The 27,049-nt window shown below is 41.7% G+C and overlaps 1 protein-coding gene across 1 annotated transcript in view; it reads right to left on the bottom strand.

Moving 5' to 3' along the window:
- Window positions 1-27,049, bottom strand: part of slc39a11 (solute carrier family 39, member 11) — a gene marked incomplete at its 5' end in the record, with an annotated part of 97,118 nt that overhangs the window by 10,606 nt on the left and 59,463 nt on the right. The window contains one exon of the mRNA XM_079237670.1: window positions 1,461-1,628. Within this exon, the coding sequence (XP_079093796.1) occupies window positions 1,461-1,628 (168 nt within the window). The remainder of the gene's footprint in view (window positions 1-1,460; window positions 1,629-27,049) is intronic.

Here is a 27,049-nt window from a genome sequence, read left to right as displayed (position 1 = left end):
GCGAGTAGATTACATGCAAAGTCAATGCACAGACAAAGTAGTTTGCGAAAAAGCAAATTTTCCACCGGGCGTCGCGAATAGCGTGTTTGACGTGACAGAGTGGCGACTTGCTGACTGATGCTCGTTCAATAATGCAATGCGTGTTTCAAGGGAGACAAACAACATATTCGAAGCGAGGAAGAAAAAATAAAAAAAAGATATTGACATTTATTGAGCATTTCAGCCTGGCCAACGGGATTTAGTGCAGCATTCAGCTGGCTCTCTGTGGAGCCCAGCACTGGGTGAGTCTTTCCATGGAAATTGTAAATTGTTTGGCCTTCATTGAGTTGTTGTTTGAATTGATTTAGCGTTTGTGACGCATTAGCTGGCCTCACTCCTCAGGTGTATCGAGCGGCTCCGCTCAAACGGTCCATTTAAGTTACATTATTACATTAGGGGCATATTCAGTTTTGGCTTGCATGGGTATGGAATTCTTCTGTTACTTAACAATGTGTTTACAAGAACATCTTGATATTTTCCCCACCGCTGTCATCCTGTTGTCTGGACTTTGTTAAGAAAAAAATAGAACAAACCAGTGCTTCTGTCATGCTCCCTTTTTTGGAAGCCGAACGTTTCTCATGAATCAATGAGGGTATAATGTCCAGGTGGCAATATTGGGAAAACTAGTAGCAAAAGGGGTCAGTGGGAACATGATACAATTGGAATATTATAACGAAACACATGTTTCGTTTCACCCATGATTCACATTTCCTTTCTGTCTACAGCTTTGTTAGCGGCTCCGTGAGGATTCACTAAGGCACCTCGGTCACCACGGGTCTTAAGGTGAGTGGGACGGACAGAAGATTTAACTGGTTGGACCTGAGCTTACGGGCTGTTGAATAAGATAAGTTCAGACACATATGCAGGAGTCTGCCCAGAAGTAGTGCTCTGTATGTGAGCACTACACAGGAGGTCACAGGATCACCAAAGTCCATATATACATATTTCAGCCTGCGACAAAGCAATGGACTGACTGACCAATTGTCAGATGGCCACCCTAAGAGTCATCCTGCTAGCTTGGTTGAAAATGCAAGTTATAGGGGCAGTGTGTAGCATTTAGGGGGATCTATTGGCAGAAAGGAAATACAATATTTATAATTGTGTTTTCTTTGGTGTATAATCCCCTGAAAATGAGAATCATTGTGTTTTCCTAGCCTACCCATGCCTACAGTAGCCCAGAAGGGGCAAACCCTGGCTCTAGATAGGGCGTTTTCATGTTTCCGTGTTGCCCACCGTATTTATCCTACACGCTTGGCCCACAGGTTTCAGTTGGTTGCAATCCGAAACCTCAACACTAGATGCCACAAGATTCTGCACACTGGCCCTTTACATCTTCTAAAATTCTAGCAAACAACCAAATCAGTAAGATTGACACCTATGCCTCAGCAGCTGCTTTAGGCAGCCCGGTGGCTTGCTTTCACCTGGGATGTTGTGGATGGTGATGGCGAGGATGAGGAGAACAATTCGTCGCCAGCTGCTTGCTGCCTGCCCAACCTCTTCGTGTTGTTTACGTTCCGTTTCCTGTCCATCTGAGCCGGCCGCATGGGGAACTCTCCTCCTCTGGTACACGTCTCCATTATCCATTTTATCTGCGCGACAAGAGGGGAGTGATGTTGAAGAGAAAAAACATAGACATTGTTCAACATTCGTACACCGACGTCATATCCATGTTCCCTGGAACTCTTCCAAACAGACAATGCACCAAATCACGGCGACTTTGCAGAGCGATGGGAAATGCAACCATATCCCTTGGTTAATGTAAGGTAAGATCATAGCTCATGTATTAATTAAAAGCTCTAGCTGACTTGAATAACACAATATGACATGTTGACTTGATCAGTAATTGCGTATTTTGATTTTTATTCCGTGCACAATTGCCTACACGATAAACATCTACAAGCCGAGATGGGCAGCAGGTATTTGGCTCGTCTTTGAGTCCAGCCATTTTAGTGGCAACTGTAGCTCAAGGGGAAGGCTGAGAGCCACCATTCACAGCTGTCACACAGAGGTTGATTGCGCTGATGACTTATGCCCAACATCTATCCGTAACACAATTACAACGTCCTGTGATGTTTTGCACTGAGAGCCCCCCCATATGTAAGGGATAATGTATTGTCCGGCGGTCATTATCCAAAGATAAACGAACAGGTATGTGAGCGAGTGTGTTTTGCTCTTTTATTTTTCTAGACAGTCCTTGCCAATCATTTATTCCCGTAGTCCAGGCACTTTTATGGCATGCAGATCTTCTCTCACCAAAAAGCCAACAGGGCTAACAATATACTCTGTCAATTTTGGGGGAGTAACACAGCCATTTGCATTGTATCTTGGTTCCTTTTTTTGACACTCTATGATAAAAATCTTTAGAAAAACATCTCCCCTTTTTATCTTTAGGATACGGACCTTCACATTTACATGGTCCCTGCCTTAAAATGAACTTTTTCATGTCCGCATGAGTAATATCCACCGGGAAATGTGCCCGGTCACCAGGGTAAAGTGTAGTATTAGAAGTTTCATCTGACTCTGTCGCACGGCTACCCGAGGCCTCTGCACTGCTGCCTGGCTCTTCACTGCAGCCTGACTTCGCTGGACTTGCAGAACCTTGGCGCACGCCTGGCTCTCCCTTATCCTCTGTCACAGAATATGATTTAAGTGTCAACAGTGAATGGGACTTTTATTTTGATGGCCACAGAGATCCGGAAGCAAAGGAAGTTTGGAATGTACACAAACCAGGCATCGTTCACATAGCAACTGTCAAATAGCAAACTGTGAAGACCCATTCCCCCGGTATTGGGGGAGCGTCTCAAGATTAAGTTTTCAAATAGTCGTATGAACCACAAATGAGTTCTAATACTTGTATTATTTTATATCATTTTTTTCTGAATTTTCTTGTGAAGAAAATGTATATTTTCAAAAAAAAACTTTTATAACAAATCTTGATCATAACTATGAACATCCAGCATGATCTAATTAAGAATGGCAGAAAAATGCTTTTCGAGCGGTTTCCGACATGTTCAAAATGTGTGCTTCAGACCCTTACCAAGGCCTCACATACTAATAACCCTTGTTAGAAAGAACAGAGCCTAAAGAACCAGAATATGCAATTACAACCACAGAAAAACAAAGTGTTGGGGTCATTTGAAGGCTTTTCAGGGGGAAAACTGTGTAAATCAGTTCAAAAATGAAAAACGTCAAAGTTCTATAAGAAAACTACATTTCCCAGAAGCCAGCCCGGGTGCATTCTTTTCAGTAGACTGTGCATGTGCCGTCTGAGGTGGATCAAAGATCGTCCATTTGACAGGGGAAATGCTGGACCCAGAAATGTAAAATAAAAAAATCTTCGACGGTTGACGGAATTTAAAGTTACTTATAGGTGGCTGGTGAGGATCTAGATGGCGCCGTTCGACTCCTACATGCCCGCACGGTCACGGAGATGTGTTTATTATTGAAATCCGTTGTTTTAAAGGATAGTTACGAGCGATTTTGTGAAACGTTACTTGCGCCGTGGAAAGTTGAGAAAAAGTTTAAAAAAAAAAAATTGCCACGCGAGGCCCCCTGTCCATGCGAGGCCCCCCCGCGGTGCGGGGGCTGCGGGGGTAATCTCTACGGGCCTGCAGCAAACAGTCATCCATAAGATATTTGATCAAAGAGGAATTTACATTACAAATAGGTTTCTTATAGATGAAATCAGATGCATCTGCCGACTGCCTCAGGTCTGATTAAGATTTCTGTCATAAAGTCTATAAATGCAGCCTGAGGAAAACAGCTACAATTCTCATCTGAAATTAAATTAAAAAAAAAAAGATCCTGGGTTTCTATATTAATCCAATTATCAGCATTGTAATCTCAGTTAACGTCATGAAAACTAAGGTAATGTACCAAGACAATCTAATTAGCACACTCCCCCGCTAGAGGTTGATAAATAAATGGATACATGGGGGGGTTTAGATAACCCGGTAATCTCGTATAGTTCTCTCATGCTATTGACAAACCAAACACCAACCTAATACACCAGAAAGCACGACCACCAACCATTTACAACTGATTTGACAAATTTATGTTGCAATATGAAAGGCTACCAAAACTTATATGAATCAGTCTTTTTTTTTTTAGAGATAGGTATCTTTAAAAAAAATATACCAGACTTTTCTGTTTGCAGTTGCCTTTAATTTAACCAGATTCAAGGATATTAATCAACTTCTGCATTGTATTTCTTAAACTGCACTGCAACTTATTCTTTTATTTATTGCTTTTTGACAGTTTTAATGTTTTAATGAGTGTGATTTTTAGAGTTTTTTATTTATTTTTCTTAATCTGTGGAGTTGGGCGATAATTCTGTGCAGTTTGACACTTTTCACGCACAAGTAGTAATGTAATTCATTGATAAAAATATGCAAAAAACAAAAAATCTAATTTGTGAATTATTAATTGGCAAATATATTAATCTCCCATCCTATCATTTCATTTGAAAACGTGTGCCTATAATATTCTTTATTTGTGTGCTTTAATTTAGGCAGTGAGCTTTAAAAAAATGCTGTGAAGTCTACCCACACATCTCTGATTGGCCAGCAGTTCCCATTTCTGTGCACTGCAGAAGCTGGCAGCTGTGTTCAACAGACTACAGCTGGGTGATAAACCCGCAAAAATCACATTCGTTGCCACATTGTTTGAGCGTTGAAGCATTTTATTCCTTTTTATTCTTAAAATTCAATTAAAGTTGTAATTGCTTTTTAAACAGGTGTCCATTTCTTAAATGACTGTAATTTAATCATCTCGGTGGTCCCACTGTAGACTCCATAATCTTTACCTCTCCCGCTGAAACCTGTCCATTCCAATCACCATCTGCCTCCGTCTCTTCCTCTCTTACCTCCAAATCCTTCCTTCTATTTCTATCTGTCTCACATGCAGTCTCAAACACAAGCAATCGACCTCTATTGATGCATTCCAAGTGTCTGGCCCTAAATCCATTTGTATCCAATTGAACTTCCCAAAGTATTTAACTATCACAAAGGGCTGCGTGTGCACACATTACAAAGGGCTTGTGCTCCATACTGATGAAACCATGTTGTACATTTTCATGATATATCAAACACTTTAACAATACAATCCAATACAATGCATAGTGTGGCTGGCACAGAAGTTTGGATTCAACTTTGCGGCAATTTACATGTTTTACTTTGCGGTGTCCTTACATTGTATTACATTAAATCAAATAATGCACATAATATTCGCCAAGGCCACTCGAGCTAGGGCCAGTAATGTTGATTTATGCAAAAGTTTAACTTAAGCCTTGGAATCGAATATAGACTTCAAACATCCCCTACATGACACAGTAATACAGTACCGTTCCTCTCTCACAGGTACTAATTATTAGGGGGAGGCTGTAGTGGACTGATTTAGACCTTCTACCTGTGGCAATTAGCGTGGCAGGAGAATCCGACAGCCGCATCAATGTTGTCATTTTAATTTCCCGAATATAACCTTGTTTTTCAGTTAAGAATGAAGTCACATTTAATATTAAACATCAGTGACATACTTGACATTACTCAATAATATTTAAATTATATTCTTTTTTAGAGTGGAGCTGAATAATAATGACAAACTGCTGATAATTCAGGTATCGCAATGTTTTGATATCAGATTGATGACACCTAGAACTGCATCTACACCAAGTGTCTTTTTATGAACCTTGCATTTTGTGTCAACTCAACCCAGTCACCCGAAGTGTATGAATTCTGCAAACGACGGGATACGGTGAATGTAGAAGTTTGCGCACCAAAAAACACGTTTCACAACTACACTTCATATCGGCCTTGCGCCACGCTTGCAGAAACGCACTGTGCCACGTGGTTAACGTTGTGAAAGGATCGGGTGGGTTTAGGAAACAAAATCTACTTGGTTAAGAGTGGAAAAAACATTGTGGTTTGTGATAAAATAGTAACGTAACAACATAACGTAACAACGTAAAATAACAATGTAAAGTAACAACGTAACTACCATGAATAAATACGTTTCTCATGTAACAAGCGTGAAGTCAATGTTTTTCTTTTGGTTTCACACTTGACACGTACAGTGGTCTCCTGGGTAAAAGTCCTGGGTTTATATTTTTATCCACCACTTTTTCTTGCCTTCCAGGATGGATTTAATGTTTTATTTTAGAGTTTGTGTCTTTATTTGATGCTAACACAATTACGCATAATAATTAAGTAGATGAGAGAAGGTCGAGCCAGATGATTATTTGAATAGCCCGACAATGCTGGTGTGTGTGTGTGTAGCAAAATTGTGACGAAATTTACTGAAACAACTTAGTTAATTTTCTAAAAATAAACTGGAATTCTAATTCTAATAATAGCATTCCTGAGGTAAGAATGGTCCAGACATTTAGACAGAAGGGCAAACTGAACACATAGCACCTCTGGTCAGGGCTGGTGCAGGCACGGAGGCATAAAAACAATACAAAAGGTTAGGACTGCAACTAACGATTATTTTAATAAATCGATTAATCGGTTGATTATTTTTTCGATTAATCGGATAAAAAAGCAAAAAAGCATTAATTTCCAACCCTTTGTTCAACAACAGAAGTGACAGTGCAAATTCACAGTGCAAAACATGTTCAGAAAGCACAAACAGGTTGCTCCTTGAACATCCCTCAGCTGTTAATTAAAAAAATAAAATTAAAATGGACTAACACTAAAAACATACACATGTATGCTTTACATCTGCCAAATGTGAGCCCTTTTTACTGTAATTGATCTACTTGGAGCAGAGGCTGCTTTAGCATGCCCTGCTTTATCAATATGTATGAAACACTGGGACAGTGGGAAGCTGTACTGCTCTGCACTGCTCCTCTCACGGCTGTTTTGACCGAAACCTTCAGGCCCAGCTCCACTTCATCTCAGCTCTGCATCAAGCTGTGCTGCATATACAGCGTCCTCTTCCTTAAACTATTTCATTCTGGGCCTCTTACGACCACGAAATTACGTTGTTGGCTAAGCCCAACTATGTGATTTGAGTCAGTTTACTTAACAAGTAAAAAAACAACCTGCAGCCAGATCCTCCGGTGTGCCGATTTAACGTTAACGAGTGACAGCGTGAACTGAACCAGACCGGGGGGTTACGGCATGTTTCACCACGCTACGTTTTTCTACAAGCAAGACTGAACTGTAACGGAACATAACGTAACTTTAACAACAATACACAACCCAAACACGTGACGTTAGCTAACGTGATAGCAAGCTGACTAGCTTCCATTAAAAACAAGTTTGAGGGAAATGAAGCCGCTGTAGACATCTTAACGCTGATTGGCCAAGACTCGACACGTCACATCCAAGATGTTCTATTTTTGCTAAGATCACGACCTCAGCGTTTCTCAGTCTCTCACTCCAATCTCAGACACGCTGGCGGCCAGTTGCTCTGCTCTTTTTTTTCCTCAGCAACTTTATGACTGCCGTAATAATCGCGCGACACAACGAATCGATAATGAAATTTGTTGCCAACACTTTTGCTCATCGATTTTTATCGATTTGTTGTTGCAGCCCTACAAAAGGTAGACTGGAAATGCAATGAATCATGATAATGAGACTTCACAGGAGCCACACACAGTAATCCCGACCAGACAACCTGAGCCCAGGACGTCAGTTGTGGTGAAGTGACTATTGCAGGACTTAAATATCAATATATCAGTGTTTTAGATTAGGAGAAGTCAATGTTAGCACAGCTACTGAAGCCTGTTCCAAGTGTCCTAAAGTGTATTTTTGGGGGGGTTATTTTCCGTGCGGATATATAAACATTTGGAGCACTAGTAGGTACTCCCCAGCTTCTGTAGTCTCTTTAGCTTTGAACAGCATCCGGCAGGATTCTTTGAAATAGTTTTTCCAGGTGATTAAGGACTTGATGGCCCTGCAGTGTCGGGATATCGTTTTTTTGGGGCTTTAGGGTTGCTGCTTTCAAGCCCCGCTGTTGTATTTCAGTGAGGGGTCTGATTTGTTATTTGATTTTGGTAGACTTAACCCTCTGGGGACTGAGGTCATTTTCTCGATTTTATATAATTTCTTAAATTCACCTTTTAAAAAGGCACATGTTTGACATAAAACATAGCAGAACAATCTCAGCTCTCTATATAATGAGGCACCATTGTCCTAAGGCAAAATTGTTAAGAGAAAATATGACCCTAAAGCTGAAAAATTGAATCTCGATTTTGGAAATTCTAAATATCTCCTGTGAAAACATAACTTTACTCATGTGGTTTTGGTGATGGACATTGGTTTACCAAAGATCTTAGGTTTTACAAAAGCAGTGCAATATATGAATAAAATGGTAGATACATGTGAATAAATGTCTAAAACCAAATTTTGTATTATTGTTTTTGTGTTGTCTGTCACTACTTTTATCAAAATGAGGGAGGGACTGAGATACAATGGGACTGAGGAATGACTTCATACTACAGACCAAGCTTCATGGGGGGTGTGCACATGACAAATTAATATTACAACATTTTTTTTTTTTAAACAAAATATGTACTATATATTTAAGTCAAAATATGTACTATAGAAAAACTAACTATTCACAATGTTTACACAATGTGCATGTTTCAGTTTTCGTTTTTCACAAACAGTTTTCAGAACAAGAACATCATATGTACTCTGTATGTATGTGTGTACTATGGACTGTTTACCAGCACATGGTCGTGTGTCGCGTCGCGCAGAGTAAAACTGAAGATATGAATATTTACAAAACGTAAACATTGTGAAAACGCAGATCCGCGTCGCGAGTCTCAGAATGGTAAGCAGATGAAGGGAAAAGGCAGTTTGCTTGAAGGTTCATTGAACTGCATTTGACAAAAAATTATTGCTATTTTGGTTCAGGGCAGATGGAGTTGGGAGAAGAAGTTTAAAACTTTTTGGCCTTTTTTTTTCGCGAAAAAAAAAAGAGTATGTTTTAAAAACGGCACCTTGCATATCTCCGCAACCACAAAGTCTTAAAATACCATAAAAGTGTAATTATTTACGTAAACTACCTAACTTGCTGTGGTGATTTTAAACTTTCACTAAAACCTTTATAAGTACTGCTTACAACACCGGATTTCAGTCAAAGACACATCCCTGTAACCGTACGGGCCTGTGGGAGTCAAAATCCATAGATGACCCCAATTAGTATCTCTAAATTAACAAACATGGTCAGAGCTTCTTTTTTTTTCTCTCCGCAGGCGATTCAAAATCCTACGGTCTGATTGATCCGTCAACGCTGCTTAGACCGTGTCATATGGTACATGCAGAAACAGCTGATCATTTTGATAGTAGATCAGACACTGTCTTGGCACAAAGCAGGTAATGTTTTCATTTTTTAATTGAAAAACACGTTTGTTTTACTGAATATGCTTCATAACATGCCAATGCTTTCCTGGATTGTGTTTATTGTTGCAGGTTTCGATGCTTTAGGTCTTAATCTGTCTAATTAGGTGCACTATTAGTCTGTGGGTTGTAGTTAAGGCACCGAACAATACCTTTTTTTAAACTCTGGGAGCTCTTGAGGAGTCTTTTTTGATCCACCTTGCTCATATATGGTGAACGTTCATAGTTATGATCAAAATATATTTTTTTAAGTGGGTTTTTTAGCAGATATAAAAAAAATCCAAAGACTTTGCTGAAAAAATACATATAAATAAACACAAGTATTCAAATTAATTTGGGGTTCCTACGATGACTCAAACAGGGAAAAAGAGGTCTAGACCCCCTTGGGCATGAGTGTCAAACACATTTTTGTTAAGGGGCCACATACTGCCCATTTTGATCTCAAGTGGGCCAGACCAGTAAAACCACAGCAAAATAACAACATAATGACAATATTTCTCTATGTTTAAATCATTGGTGAAGGTTTTTGGATGATAACCCTTATTTTAAAAAGGTATTTCTACAATAAACTAGAAACATAAAGACCAAAAATTCAGACATCAGCCCACTGTTCATCTGCCTGGGTTCTCCTCTGCAGATTCCCTCGCTTTGTGACGCGTTTGTGACGCCACTTTCAACACAATGCCTCGCGGTGAAAAATACAGTGAAATGTCCAAAAACGTTATCCTCCATTTGCAGCTTGTACTTTCTCCCTGAATTTTGTCACAACGGCCGTTTTTCTTCCGATCATTGATGGTGCACCGTCTGTAGCCCACTGACAGCACGGGTCCAGTCCACTCCGACCCGCAGCACGTCAACGAGAAAAAAAAAGGAATCGCTGTAGTGGTGTCTGTCATAGGTATAACTCATAGGTATAACTCATAGGTATAACTCATAGGTATAACTCAAGGAACTCCTCGGTGACCGCCAAAATCTCATCAACACCATGAATGAATGCGGCCAGTTGAGCAACATCTTCAGTGATGTCAGTGCTCTCATCGATTGCAACTGAAAATGCTACAAATGACTTTACTTTATGCTTCTTTCGGCTATCCAAATCTGCTGAAAGATCGGAAATCCTATCCGTCACAGTATTCCTCGTTAGCCTAATGTTTTTTTTCTTCCTTTTTACATTTTTTTTAACAGTTATCCGGCGGGCCGAGCTGGACCCCCTGGCGGGCCGGATCCTGCCCCACACCACACAGACTGTTGTGTTGTTCTGTTGACACACATTAATGTGATCTGCAATTTCAGGAAGTTAATTACCACAAGGAGGTTGGGATGAACGCTGCTTCCCAGTTGGTAGCTGAGATTTGCAGTGGATTTGATTGGCCCTTGAAGCCAGCTTTTACATAAGTTTCTGGCTTGGCAAGCCTGACACACTTTCATGAAGATAGCGATGGGAGGCGCACACACACACACACACACACTTCATTAGAGCATATTTTTCAGTCTCCTCCAAACAGCGAGTAGTCTTTAGTAGTTACTTTGATAGACAGGTGGGTGGAAACACTTCTTTGAGATGATTACTATTCTGTAGTGGAAGTATCCTACCGCTCGAGATGACCTTACAAAGTGCATATAGCGCACGTATGTTCTCCTTGACGCTGACTATCGGCACAGAATATTTTATAACTTGCTCGTTATTTTACATTTTGGAGAAAGCATTTTTATAATCAAACATCTAGCTCCGTCTTCATCCACTTCTCTTTTCACGTCCACCCACACGCTCTCTCTCATCTCTACCCAACAGCCCGGCAATCAAACTCAGACCGGCATCCTCCTCTCTCCTCTGTTCCCGCCGTGCTAATTGTGATTTCTACCTCCAGAACCCCCCAAAGTAAAACTCTTTCACACCTCTCTTTTGCACTGGCCTGCTGACCCTGAATCCATCATTTCTTTCACACCACTGCTCCTTACTAATCCCCCCCATGTTTTCCTCCTCCTCATGTTATTCTGTGTCAAGCTTCACCTACACAGCTCTGTCCTCGCTCTCTGCAACATTCTTTTTATTCAACAGTTTTATCTCGTAATACAATGTATGATGGCTTCTCAGAAACTCCCTTAGAGCCATAAATCAAATATATTAAGTTACATTTTATCATTTGTTGTATATACTATATAATTATGAATAATCATTCCATCTCGATCATGTAAAACGCATGCTGCGTCAGGAACACATCACAAGATATATTTTCCGCCTACAATTTACCCATATTTTACTTTGTTATATATAGCCTAAATGAGTGATAACAAACTACTCTCATGTCTGTCGATTCAATATGAAGATAAGGCAGGAGGTGGGTATCTTAGCTTAACATGAAGCTTAGCATGACACAGCACATAGCTCCCCTGAAAAACCATCACCTGGCTTGTTTAAAAATAGTGAACTGCTCTATTAAAAATTTCTTTATTTTTCACAATTTCATGAATAACCGATAAATTGGCTTAATAAATTGTGTTCTAAAGCATTTATTAACATGCATTACGTTAAAATCATTCAGATACCCTTATTTTGGCATACTGTTAATTAAGGCTATGGCTGGTAGTAAGCTACATTTTTTCAAATTTTCCAACCACAAAAACCCAGTTCAACTCTTTTCCAATGAAAGTAGCGAGCAGCAGCATCTCTGAAAGTCACTAAATCTAGCGAGAAAGTCTCCAAGTAGGCAACACGGACAGCCCGTCCCATCAGGCCGGCTCCCAAAGCCACTCCCCCAACATTGGAGTTATGAACATAAACGACGTAAAACGATAAAGCTGGATGAGGTCAAGACAACTCGGAACTCAAAAATTACAAACCTCCTACAAGAAAAGGTACAATGGAACACAGTGTTCCTACTTGTAAACTCGAGGCCAATCCATCTACCACAACTTCACTAAAACGTTGTTGTAAATGGTCAACAATCAACTAAAAAGGCACCGTAAGATATATTTGTCTTACTTGGTAAAACGTGTTCTGCATGTAAATAATTAAGTAGCTGGTCACGTTAAACAAACTCAGAAAAGTGTGCTTGTACAAAGGTTATTTGGTCAAATATACAAAATGCGAGAGAGTTCAACTGTGTTTTAACCAGTTCTACAGCTCATGTGACCACGATATGAATACCAGAACATATTGTCCTTGATCTCTAACAAATCTGCAACTCCTTGCCTTTAAAATAAAAATAAGAATGTTCAAACTTATTTTAAGCATAAATATGATCAAAAGTCAAGAGTCTGCGCAAGATTCCCCAAAAATGGCTCCTCGATTGCACCCAGAGTTTTTTTTTTTTTATTAAATTGTATTGTTCGGTGCCTTCCCATCAACCCACAGACTAATACTGCACATCTTTAGAAAGATTCCGACCTAAAGAAATCTGCCATAATAATAATCACAATAAACACAAACATTGACATGCTAGGAAGCATATTCAGTCCAAAAAACGTGTTTTTCGGTTCAGAAATTGAAAAATGACCTACTTTAACCTGATCCTTGCTCGCAACATAACACACTGCATATCAAAATGACCCCCTACTTCTGCATGTGCCGTCTGACGCGCCTTTAGTAGAGACTGAGGACCAATGAGATCGCAGGATCTTGGAACAGTTTTAGTTTTGAAAAAACACAATTCTCTCATTTTCGGAAAAAGAGGTGGCGTGGTTGCTAGTTTTTCGTTTTGCCTTCCATGCACCTCGAATATTTGGAGGTCGGATTTTTTAAATCTTATTTATTAATTCCTTTCGTAATGTCAACAAATATATCAAAAATGTTTTTTGAAGAAGAATACCTACCCTAGCTTCAATGTGGTAAAAACTAATAAGACATAATTATATATAATAGTGAACAACTACCCTGTTGAGCAGACTTTTGGTCTGTAATTGTGTGTTTGGGCTAGGCCTCTTAGTACCAATGAAGGGAAATCTAAATGCTGCAACATACAAATGGTATTTTAGACATTAGCATGCTTTGTGAACGTGTCATCCATTTGGACAATTATATTCACTTTAGTATGTTTGGCTGTATTGGACAAATAAAATGATGATTGCCGGGTGTTGATCTGCCACTCTGCATAGCATCACATGTGTGTATGTGCTCTCTCACACTAACAAACATGCCGAGTTAACACTCATCTCTAACACAGCCTCAATTCCCACCTGTTATCCGTCATCACCTCGGGTACTCATTAGCATTGGCCGCCCCGACAGCCGTTGCAACATCACTCTGCTAATAAACAACAGTGTCAACAGTTACAGATTTATTAGTAAGAATGCACAGTAAAATGAGCCCCAGACTAATGTGCCATCCGCTCATGTCGGCTGCAGTTACCTTGACAACACATTGAGTCAGTGAAATGAGATTGGCTCAGGTGACCTTGCCTGACAACAGACAGTGGTGAGACAAAGGTGGTAGATCCACTCACACAGCGATCTCATGCTTTCTAGCTTTTCATATTGAGTATCAAACAATATGAAAAAAAAAGGGCAAAGTATTATCACCAAACTCTGCTCCACTAAGCTCTATATTTACGCTCATTGTTTCGGTTTCAGACTTAAATGCTCTTATCAGCCTCATTTCCATGTGTAGCAGGAAGCTGTTTCCAGCAACAAAGAGCTCTGATAAGTCGCACTGCCCAGACCTGCCAAACCTGCCCAGCGCCAAGCGGCAAATAGACAGCTCAAGAGCCGGATATTTTCCCCAAGAGTCGGTGGAGATGAGACTAAACCTGGGCAAAACGGACAAATCCACTTGCTCTCTTTCAGATGTGCTTTCACTTTCAGCCAGTGACCCCAACCACCCGTTGCCGGCGACCTGGCAGCTGCCAGGTGTAATTAGAGTGTTGGCTGGCCACTGAGCTGCTGTGGGGCTCGAGACTCGTTTAAGGTCAGTCCGCGTTGGGTCGTCTGCCCTTCGTTGTTCAGACCAGTGGACCGGGGGGTGACAGACAATGTAGGGACAACGTAGGGACCATAAATCCCGATGGGATTGTTTTTTGACAACCCCCCATTTATTGTGGTTAGTCTGCCAGTTGAAGCCACCGATTGCTGACACTATCAGCAGTAGATAAACTAATGGTCTTCTACATGGCCAGTCAAAAATGACCACATCCCGGAAGGGTCAGATGGATTGGAACACACACGTTAATGAACTTTAGAGAAGAGGGATAGCAAGGTGCCGGTGGGGGAGGAAAAGGGGCGGTAGAATCAGGAGGTTTCTGAGGGCAATTAAAGGGAGAAAGGGAAAGAAGAGTGGGTCACTGTGAGAGGGTAGAGATCAGGGAGAAAGGATACTGAAGGAGGAGGAAGGGATCAGTGCTGTGACTACTCGAGCGACACCAGACTGATCTCTAGAGTCGTGTGCAGAAAAATTCCAGGGAAGGAAACTCACTGACTGCACCGATAAACTGCCCAATGACAGAGCCAATAAACCAGTGCCAATTAATTATTTCAGCCTGGCATGAATATCTACTAATTATTGTTAACACAAAGCACTGCTTTATGCATCCGTCGAAGGGGAGAGCAACTGGACAAAGCTTGGGCCATGCTGTTTCTGAAGGGCCGCTCGTTCACTTTGGGGTCATGTATGAAATGTATGAGATGTTTTTTTTTCTTCGTTTTTTTGCCTTTTGGGTTCCATTTTCTCCATCTTGGTGTCCAAAGTAAAAACGCAGATATAACAGTATCTTTAGGATTCCTACTAATCCAATTATAATCACTTAGCCTTTCAAGCCAATACATAGATACAACGCATCTCCTCATCTACATTTGCAATTCATTTAATTAACTCATTTTGTAAAGGCACGATGTGGGCATGACCAAGTCAGATTTATGCAATACAACTCAATACCTGTCAATACTAATCTCATTCAATACCACATGAGAAAAAAAGAACCTTGTTGTGAGTAACAAATGAGGTAAATCCTCCATAGAGAGGACATCCTGCTGCTAGTCTGCTCTCCCACATGAGGCTAATTAGATGACGTTCATGTTCACTTGGCAAAGCATTACATTCATGTGTGCCAGCTCCAGAGCCTGGTATAGTGTATGCAGGCCCATTTACATGGAGTACTGGCACACCTAGATGGAACATAATTCATGTGGTTGTGTGTATGGGTTTATGGTTGGTTTGTGAGATTTCTTTTGGTTGATGGAATTGGAATTAAGAGTTTTGTTTCTTTTTGTTGGTCCGTTGGTGGGATTAGAGCTATAGGTTTGTGTTGAGATTCAGGCTTCAATTCATTTTTTGTATTATTTGGTGGGATTCGGTTCAGTTTAATTTGGCTGATTGGCAGGATAAAGGTTAGTTTTATTCACTTGGTTTTTTATTGAGATAGGTATTTCAGTTTTACTAGGTTGTTTGTTTGATGGGATTAGGGTTACACTTTTATTTTGTTCACTTTTTGGCAGGATTTTGGTAACAGTTTTATTTAGTTGGTTGACAAAATTAAGGATAGGTTTGTGTTTGTATGCATGCATGGATAGGACAGATAATCAAACAGATTGAGAGATAAATAAATAACTATACAGATACATACATATACAAAATAAAACATATATGGAGTGCAGCATTAGAACCATAATAGCATAAAAAAAGAGACAAAAACAAAATAATGAGAAATTGTAGATATCAGAAATCAAAGACAGGGAGAGCATAAGAGAAAATGTCCCATCCAAAAAGACAAGCAGATGGTGACCGACGAGTGAGAGTGATGATCGGATGTCGACGGAGCTGACAGGACACCCTGTGCTCCCACTGTGATGATGGATGAGGGATACAGATTTTCACAAATATAAATGAATTAAAAAGCCTCAGAACAATGAACTTGACTATTCTGAGATACCAGGTGTCATTAATTGGGATGACCCAGGATATGCAAATGTTGAAACATTTCCTTTTGGGAACAACATTGATTTTTGTAAGATTGAACGCTGAATAATGTGAGGGCTGTTTGGCGACGTGATGCATAGAGCTGAAGCCCCTGGAGCTGAACATTTAGTTCGAATTACTTTCATTGTAAAACATATCAGGGTATTTTTTTCCTGATCGACTTTGAAGGCCATAAACCTGCTTGAGGTTTCATTCCACATTGTGGCTCAGAAAATGTAAACACATCATTTTAACAGCAATAGATTTTGATAGTATGGCGATGTCTACCACAGCATTTTTGGCTTCAAACTTGCTCACACGTTCAGCTCATTTCATGTTTCACGTTTAGTTTCTCTTGCGTGAGGTAAAAAGGGACAGTTGTATGTCAGCACTCTAAACACAACAGGAAGGTAGGTATTGTGGAGGAAATGGACGCAACTTAACGTCCAACTGCTGAAATATGCGCCACAGATTGTTCTCCAATTCCTAACTCAAATCTAAACATATACATCTGGTATCTATATTTCTACATTACATTTGACTTACACTTTTTGAGGTTTACATTATGTCTGATGTCATTCTGCATTCATAAAGACCAGTTAATCTGCAAAGAAATCATAGAAGAAAAAAAAAAAAAAAAAGACACTCTTTTTAACTCCAGAACTTGCCTGAGAATCATCTTCTTTATCCAAAGTCATTGATAATAATGTCTGTACGTCAATGGGTACATTGTGAAGAGGAATAACTAATCACTATATATATATACATTTTTTTTTTAGGCTTTTTTTGGCGAATTGGCACCATTAGATAGATATATATATATATATATATATATATATATATATATATATATATATATATATATATATATATATATATATATATATATATATATATATATATATATATATATATTTAAAAAAAAAATCAAGCTGGTAACAAAAAATCAAGCTGGTAACAGCTAACTCATTGACTTTGTGGTAACATTAAAGCTACAGTTGGTAACTATAGTGAAACAAGTCTTTGTCATATTAGCTCAAACTATATCCTGTCAGCAGACATGAGACGGATAATCTGTGAAACAATCAGGTTTCTCTGCCTCCTTTTAGAGCTCCTAATAGCATTTGTAAGATTCCACCCAACCCAAAGGAAAACAACCAATCAGAGCAGCTGTCAATCAATGCTCTAAGTTCATATATCATTCACGATTCTGTTGATGCATTTGCAGAAACATATTTTAGTGCAATGAAAAAAATAGCTAAACAGTACCTTGAAAAAGGTTTCTGGAAACATTTAAGGCAATAAAAATGAGGTAACAGCATATTGATAAATGCTTACTTTGCAAGCAGTGATTGACAGCTGTGTTCAAGACACCTCAGCCCTTCTTACAAATGCCACAAGGGACACTAAAAGAAGACAGACGCACTTGATTTTCTTTCACAGATTATTTGAATGCTGCCATCACAACGATGCTGCTTCACCTTCTAGAATATTTCGAGAAACAGCATGACATTTGTATGAAACGCTCTAAAGAACGAGGAAGGACAGAGAACAAGACTTCTGTTTTCCTTTCTCCCTCTTTTTTTTGTAGGTGTCAATTTGGCCTCCTGCTTCTGTCGCCGTAGCAGAGGTAAAAAATATAGAAAATGTATTGTGAAAAAATGACAACACATGCCATTTTAGGCTTTCTATCTTGTATTGAGTCACACACAGCAGCCAGCCATAGTGAGGCGACACTTTAGGGGCAAACAATAACTAAAAAAGGCTCTGACAAATACATACTGTAGGCCCTGGCATATTATTACTTCATCAAGTTGGGACGGCGGGAGCAAACACAGCCTGTTCACAGCCTGCTGACATCATCATCCCCGTGGAGCTGAGTTTCTGGATAAGACGATTGTTCTCTTCCCTTTTAGCTCGGTTTTGTTCTTCGTTTTACTGTCTTTAAAACGACACGTTGTATTTCCTTCACCAGCGCCTTGCTAACAGGGCAGATATCCATCCCAAAGTGGGGTTTATGCATCCGTCTTCATTGAAAACTGCTGCATGCTGATGAGTGGAGAGACCACTTTAAAATAAAAACAGGAAGCTTATAGAGGCTAAAAAGCTCTATACATTGCAGTTGCTGTGCTTCTTCTAGTAATTTAATGCCAGTAACACCCAGTGATTTCCAGCCGAAGTGGAACAAAGAGGACGCACACCACCGTGTGAGAGACCGACAGTGACAGTATGTGAAAGGGAACGATAAGCGACAGCCAGCGAAAGCAAGATGGGGGGAGAGGGAGATACAGAAAAAGAACCAGTCAACAGCAAAACTTTCATGCCTCCGTTGGCCATTGTTGCCAGGCAACTGTCTGACCCGGATATCTCTCTCTCTCTCTCACTCTCACACTCACACACACTCACACACACTCACACACACACCTTTTGGAATGGTTTACGTGATGAGGATGTGCATTTTGTCCCCATAGGCACACAAAATGTAACAACAACGTTGTCTTCTTAAAAACCTATAATGAATCAAGCAGAGATCGATAGACAGGCGGGGACAATGTGTTACAATAGATATATAAAGAGAACTGGATACAGAGTTGGATGCAGAGCCGCGTTCATTCCTATGAAAGTTGCACAGTGGCACATGAAGAGAAAGAAGTTTGACTTCCCAGCATAAATTTAGCAGGATCTTTCACATCCACCTGCCCATAGAGGGAGAGCCCCAGAGCCCTGCCCCCCAGATAATGGAACAGCCTCATTAACATAAACAGGATGGAAAAAAAGTTGGCATTTAGAGCATTTTACAACTGTGAGCCCACATGATTTAAGGTCTATTCTAAGTGTTCGTACTAGGAAGTTTATTTTCAAAAAGTATCCACTGTTTTACAGATGTCACTTTCCCAATATAACTCAATGGGAAATTCCACGATTTGGCAAAATCCCATTATAACTATATCCGTCTAAATTTCGTTGTGCAACCCTCCATCCATCCATTATCAGCCGCTTATCCGGGGTCGGTTTCAGTAGGTTCAGCAGGCCGACCCAGGCTTCCCTCTCACCCGCAACACTTTCCAGCTGATTCTGGGGGATCCCAAGGCGGATCCCTCCAGCGTGTCCTTGGTCTTCCCCGGGGTCTCCTACCAGTTGGACGTGCCTGGAAAACCTCTAATGGGAGGCGTCCAGGAGGCATCCTGACTAGATGCCCGAACCATGCACTTTACCCAAAAAATAGAAACAGAAAATGCAATTAAATAAACAGAAAATCCACTTCATCTTTGCCTAAATAAACAGAAAGTGCACTATATCCTATGAAGTTTATCATTTTTCTCTATTCTTCAAAATAGCGATTGTATCGCATGAGTAAAAGTCTCTTGAATCTTTTATCCGACAGCCTGTTCCTCCTTGGGGTCAGAACAATACTGCCCAGGCTGAAAAGCCTTTCGACAGTGTTGTAACTTGTTTCATTTCATGATTTACTCTTATTGTAGAGCATGTAAACAGGAAGTGCTTTTACTTTGAAGGCAGAAAGTACAATGATACGTACATGTTGACGCTAACTAATGTTGATGTTACGTGTGGAAAATATATACATGTCGGGTGCAAGAGCGCGTTCTCAATGCTTTAACAGTTGAATTACTGCAGTTCACCAGTAAAGTGATTCCGTTCATACCAGACATGTCTTGTCCTCATTAGAAGCTCCACTTCATTACAGACAGGTGCACTTGATGGTATTGGAGTGTTATATTGCTTTGCAATATCCTTAATCCTATGGAACCTGGAGAGAACCTCCCAGTTGGATCCGGGCACTCCGTCTCCGTCTCATCCATTACCCGCTTCCCTCCTTCTACGCACCAGCAGCTACGTCACTCAAATCGAGTTCTGTGATAGATTGTTCATGCAGGAAGTGTCGTGTGACTCGCGCGCCACTAAAAGAGAACTTTTCGGACTGGTAAAAATGTCTTGAGTAACGTAGGTGCGCGCGTTACTGAGGTCTAGTAAAGTAGTGTAGTTACCAATATTTTGAGAGTAATGCGTTAGTTTACTTTGTTACCTATAAAAGTAATTACGTTACTGTAATCCGTTACTTTGTAACTCGTTACCCCCAACACTGACCCCGAGATACTTGAACTCCTTCGCTTGGGGTAGGCAGTTTGTCCCCACCTGGAGGGAGCAATCCACCGGTTTCTGGCAGAGCACCATGGCCTCAGATTTGGAGGTGCTAACTCTCATCCCTGCCGCTTCACACTCGGCTTCAAACGCCCCAGTGAATGCTGGAGGTCACGGTCCGAGGAGGCAGACAGGACCACATCATCCGCGAACAGCAGAGAGCCGATCCCGAGACTCCCGAACCGGATTCTCTTCGCCCCCTGGCTGCGCCTAGATATCCTGTCCATGAAGGTCACGAACAGGACCGGTGATAAAGGGCAGCCCTGGCAGAGGCCAACACCCACCGTGAATGTGTCTGACTTACTACCAAGGATACGAACACAGCTCCTACTGCAGGCGTACATAGACCGGATAGCCCGGGCCAACGGGTCCGGCACCCCATACTCCCGCAGCACCCCCCACAAAAACCCCCGAGGGACCCGGTCGAAAGCCTTTTCCAAGTCTACAAAGCACATGTAGACTGGTTGGGCAAATTCCAGGACCCCTCCAGTAATCTTGCGAGGGTAAAGAGTTGGTCCACTGTTCCACGGCCGGGACGGAATCCGCATTGCTCGTCTTGAATCTGAGGCTCGACAAGCGGTCGGAGCCTCCTTTCCAGCACCCTGGCATAAGCTTTTCCCGGGAGGCTGAGCAGTGTGATACCACGATAGTTCGAGCACACTCTCCGGTCCCCCTTCTTGAAGATGGGAACCACCACCCCGGTCTGCCAGTCCATGGGCACTGTACCCGAACCCCATGCGACACTGAAAAGGCGTGTCAACCAAGACAGCCCAACAATGTCCAGCGCTTTCAGCATCTCAGGGCGGATCTCATCCACCCCTGGCGCCTTGCCACCAAGGAGCTTTTTGACTACCTTACCGACCTCTCCACCGCCCGACGATATCCCTAGTCCAGGTCAGCAGTTCCCCCCCGCTGAGAACAGCCTGGGGTAGACCCTGCTTTCCCTTCCTGAGCCGTCGGATGGTTTGCCAGAACTTCCTTGAGGCCAACCAAAAGTCCTTCTCCATGGCCTCCCCAAACTCCTCCCATGCCCGAGTTTTAGCATCCACGACCATCGCAACTGCAGCCCTTCTGGTCTGCCGGTACCCGTCAGCTTCTTCTTCAGTTTGACGGCTTCCCTCATCCGGTGTCCACCACCGGGTTCTCGGGTTGCCGCCACGACAGGCATCGATGACCTTCTGACCACAGCTCCTAGCGGCCGCGTCCACAATAGAGGCTTTGAACATGGTCCTCTCGGATTCCATGTCCTCAGCCTCCCTCAGGATTTGTGAGAAGTTTTTCCGGAGGTGGGAGTTGAAGACCTCCCGGACAGGATCCTCTGCCAGACGTTCCCAGTTCACCCTCACTACACGTTTGGGCTTGCCAGGTCTTTCTAGCCGACTCCCCTGCCATCTGATCCAACTCACCACCAGGTGGTGATCAGTTGACAGCTCTGCTCCTCTCTTCACCGGAGTGTCCAAGACATACGGCCGCAGATCAGATGATACGATTACAAAGTCGATCATTGATCTCCGGCCTAAGGTGTTCTGGTACCAGGTACACTTAGGAGCCACCTTATGTTCGAACATGGTATTTGTTATGGACAAACTGTGACTAGCACAGAAGTCCAACAACAAAACACCATTCGGGTTCAGATCGGGCAAGCCGTTCCTCCCAATCACCCCCCCCCCCGCTAGGTTTCTCTGTCATTGCCCACGTGAGCGTTGAAGTCTTCCAGGAGAACTATGGAGTCGGCAGGCGGCGCCCTTTCCAGGACCCCTCCCACCGACTCTAAGAAGGCCGGATACTCCGAAATGCTGTTCGGTGGATAAGCACAAACAACAGTCAGAGCCTTACTCCCCGCAACCTGAACCTGTAGGCGCAGGGAGGCGACCCTCTCGTTCTCCGGGGAAAACTCCAACACAGCGGCGCTCAGCTGGGGGCTCGTGAGTATCCCCACTCCCGTCCGGCGCCTCTCACCCTGGGCAACTCCAGAAAAGGACAAAGTCCAACCCTTCTCCAGGAGCTTGGTTCCAGAGCCCGTGCTGTGCCCAACTATATCTAGCTGTTACCGCTCCACCTCCTGCACCAGCTCCGGCTTTTTGCCTGCTAGCGAGGTGACATGCTAGCTAGTCTATGCTGCCGGCGATCGGCTCGCCCAGGTCTCCCGTCTGGCCCGCCGCCCGGTCTACGTAGCACCCGACCCCGATAATTCTCCCTGCGGGTGGTGGGTCTACAGGGTGACTGCTGCGCCATGATGTTTCTTCAGGCTGAGCCAGGGCGGGCCCCATGTGCGAAAGCCCGGCCACGAGACGCTCACCAACAAGCTCCCCTCCTGGGTCTGGCTCCGAGACGGTGCCCCGGTTTCCCTTGTCCGGGCGAGGTAACTTTAGACCGTGGGCTGCTATTCATCAGGGTTTTTTGAACCGCTCTTAGTCTGGGCTCTCCCCGAGACCCGTTTGCCTTGGGAGACCCTACCAGGGGCTGATGCCCCGGACAACATAGCTCCCAGGATCACTGAGCCACTCAAACTCCTCCACCACGTTAAGGTGGCGATTCATTGGAGGAGTTGTGCAACCCTGTCTTAATAAAATACTAACCTTGTATGAACCCGTTTAAAATGGAAGTCTATCCGTCTGCTTATCCCTCACCACAGCAAAGTATGTAGTGATAAGGTATTCATGGCCATGTGCGGCTTGCATTTGAAATACTTTAATTTATTTGAATGCACTTTGTGTTTTGTCATGTCTTGGTTTTTACAAAAGAGTCTTGGCATGTACCCTAATCTAACCGTATTGCACAGCATGAAGTAATCTGGGTTTGAAGGCATGAACATACATAAACTAAGAAGCAGAGAAGAACTGATCGAGCACAACAGAATGTCTGACGTCATCCAGGTTTGTGGCCCACGGATCCTGGACGTGATAGTAAAAACAGTCACCAGATTTGGGTGTGGATTTTATTATATCTTTACAGGAGAATTATTTTCCTCTGGTGCATCTGAAATGTCCATCTGCTGCATAGTCCTGCCGGCCTAGCTGTCCATCTGCCGCTAACTCTGTTTCCCTCCTTAACTCTTACTCTAGCTGTGTTTTCATCCAGTAAAAAAGAAAAAGAAGCACAAAATAGAAAATGCTAATCAATGAGCACAGAAACACAATAAAGGAAAAGACTGGCAGTCAGAATTACTATTTGGCAACGTGTTGTCTTTTGGATGTCGGTAAAGGTTGACTTCATTTCATGTTCTTTGAAGACAATTTTTAGTTCATTGCCAATTTGAAAGAAAAAAAATTGGACATGAAGCACTACACTCTCATCAGGGGCAAACAGGCAGTTTGACTTGTCATAGTAGATAAACCACAGGTGTTAATAATACCATTAATAATGAATCCCTGAATTTCAAGCGTACTAGTAAACTATGACAGTGTGAAACTGAAGCAGTTAAATGCTATTCAGCCATCATTCCTTTTATTATTTACATTTGTGCTCCTCCTACTGGGGCTTGTTAAGATATGTTCTGGGACAACGGCCTAGTAGTTAATCAGGGTCAATATCACAATCAATACACAGTAAAATGTGCCGAAAGTTGTGTTCCTATAGAAAGCCCAGTGTTTATGTTCAAAGATGTATTGTCATTAGGCCCTGCAGTGGGTATCAAGCTGTGCCATCATAAATCTACTGGGGCCCCATGCAGGCCGCTCTCACACACTGTGCGGAGCGGTACAAACACAAAATGATTCACTGTAATTTGTATATAACTAACCAGTCGATCCTTATAATGTAAGAAATCTGGAGCCAGGACAGGTGGAGTAGTATAAGGAGTGACAACGCATGCGTAGCAAGGAGGTGGGGGTTAGCCGAGTGTGCCTAAAAACACAGAGCTCTCACCCAGGAGACCGCAGTTTGTGTCCTGTGTGAAACCAGACATCAACGTTGAGTTATCTGTCACGTAACCTCCGTATATAAGTAACGTCCCTTTCCGTAATCACTTTACACCCAAACCGTGATCTTTTCCGAAATCTGACCAAGTTTTGTCACCTTCACAGGTTATATGCACAGGTCGCTCGTGTTGCTGCACATTTGTAGGAAAACACACAAAGAAATTACTAAATAACTTTTCATTAGATATCATATGATCTGTATTACGAGGATGTGTTGCCCCGCGACGGATGACAACATTCTCTATCCCTTGATAGGCTGCATCATCTTAATGCCATGGCCTGCTCAGTAGTCCAGCCATCATCCTTAGATCTGGTAGTCTTAATAGTTGCCACAACATTCTGACATATAGTGCACTATTAAATCCATCATGAAACCTATCCTCACCCAAGCAAAAAGCTGATATTGGCACCATTACCCTGTCTTATATCTGCTCAGGTGAGACAACAGTGGATGCTCCTTGCGAAGAAATAGGAATAAGCCGCTTCATAAAATCCACACAAACGTTTGTCACGTTTTGCCATGATGACTCAAACACAGACTCAATGTGGTAAAACAATAGCAGCGTTGCTGTCACGGCCGTGAAATAGAACGCAAAATCCAAGCAGCAAAGGCTGGGTTACCTCACTAAACCACAATGCAACCAGCAATATGCAAATGTATTTCCAACCTTTTACTAACCACCTTGTTATGCTGTCTTTCTGTTATATGTTTAAAGATTCCAAGCCTAGCCAGAGAAAACCTTGATGGCAACATAAAGGGCTATTTCTCCAGACTTGACAAAGCTCCCCCCGATCAACAGAAGACATCATATCAACTTCTCAGTGGTTATCGTGTAAAATGGGAATCTCCCTAATTCACCTCACTTCTTCCTGCAGGAAGAATTGTGTAAGTATTAATTAGCTTTTTATTGCACACACCAAATAACCATTATTAGGCTCCTTAAATCAACCACTCGCCCTGTTTTATCCTGCTCAGCCAAGAAAATAGTATTAACTGAATGTCACATATGGGGAAAAGATCCTGCAATATATCAAGATGATGTTTATCAAACTTCCGCTGATAAGAATACAGAGATAATTTAAAATATGAAAAAATATGTTGATGATGGATAGATATCACTGTGTACATGCTATGGATACCTATTACTTTGTAACTTATACCATTTAATTAAATACACATTTCAATTTCATCCATTGAAGCCTGGCTCATGGAAAATTGATTTGTGATATCATCTTTCTGTTTTCGTTGATTGCTTTCCATCAGCGAGGCTGCCCAAACAATCGTCTTTGTTGAAAAATGACAATATTAATTATAATAAGAAATTGACGAAGGTCTCCATTGGGGAAGGCCATTTGATTTGTGCAGCTATGAGGAAATGAGTGAGAAGAGTGAAAACACTTTCTTTTTAAAGAAAGAGTAGAGATCAATTAGCCTCTCAGAACTATATTATATGTTGGACCACCCGATGATTCAGTGGCTGCCAAGAAACCTGCTGAGCTGGGGAACTGTAAAGACATGCAGAGATTTTACAAAGATTTCCACAACTAATTAACTGCCGCCGTTTCCCTCTCCATCCGAAGTTTTCAAGTTTGAGTACAAGTACAAAAGCATGAGCCGGGTTCTCAGTCGCTCTTTAAATCTGTGTGGCACCCTGAGTGAGAGACTACAAGAGAGTACAACAAGGTTCCCGCTGCGCTTGTGATGTAATATCGGATTTTTACACTTTCCATCGATTGAGTGGAGCAGTACACAGTAAAACACTGTTTGTTTTGTTCTTTACATCGTTTCTTGTCTCAGAAAAGCCCTAAAGGAGTCAATTGATATAATTAGGATCACTGTGGAGAAAACAAGCAAAACACCATCTAATGCAATATGTGAAAGAACCCTGTTGGGGAGTTTAGTACTGAGGAAACCTTGGTGTACGATCCCTACTTCATTAGATACAACACAGCATTTTTGTTCCCTGTCATTTGAGAGAGAGATATATATATATATATATATATATATATATATATATATATATATATATATATATATATATATATATATATATATATATATATATATATGTCATTCAGAGTAAAGATCTCACACTGCCTATACATTAAAATGCTTTTATTGTGACGCACGTGCAGGAAATGATGGTTAAGTATAAGCAGAAGCTTTATACATTTGTATTAGCTCACAGCAGCAAATGAAAGGAGCATGCAGAACACTATTTAAAGGTGTCCTGCTGAGTTTTTGACCACTACCTGTGGCCGTTTTATTTATTTTGTAAAACACGACTTTAAGTAGCTTGTGTGATACACAGTAAATCTACCGATTTGGTAGATACAGTTGGTATAACTTGGCAATAAAAAGGCTCGTCCTTAAACAATAGATGTAAACAAATTAGAGGTGCAAATGTTTTCGGAGGAAGGAAATGCATTCAACACATGAGCCCAAAAGCTATACACACAATGTCCTTGAGATAAACTAGTAGATTGGTGCATCCCTTCTGACACTGACCATTAGCCTCAATCAAACCTCTGACAAACTAATATCTTATTCTTTGTGTTCCCAACATTTCAGCTAATCAGTGTGCGTAAGAGAAAATCCTCTCCAGAAGAGAACGAACCCAGCAACAAGATAACATTGTTCATTGGACTTTTTCAGCATTATCTATCACAAGAACCCCATCTACCGAAACAGCACT

The sequence above is a fragment of the Taurulus bubalis genome (assembly GCF_910589615.1).
Source record: "Taurulus bubalis genome assembly, chromosome: 2".
In the NCBI taxonomy this organism is placed as follows: domain Eukaryota; kingdom Metazoa; phylum Chordata; class Actinopteri; order Perciformes; family Cottidae; genus Taurulus; species Taurulus bubalis.
The sequence above is the reverse complement of the archived record's forward strand: the minus strand, read 5'-3'. Positions and strand labels throughout refer to the sequence as shown.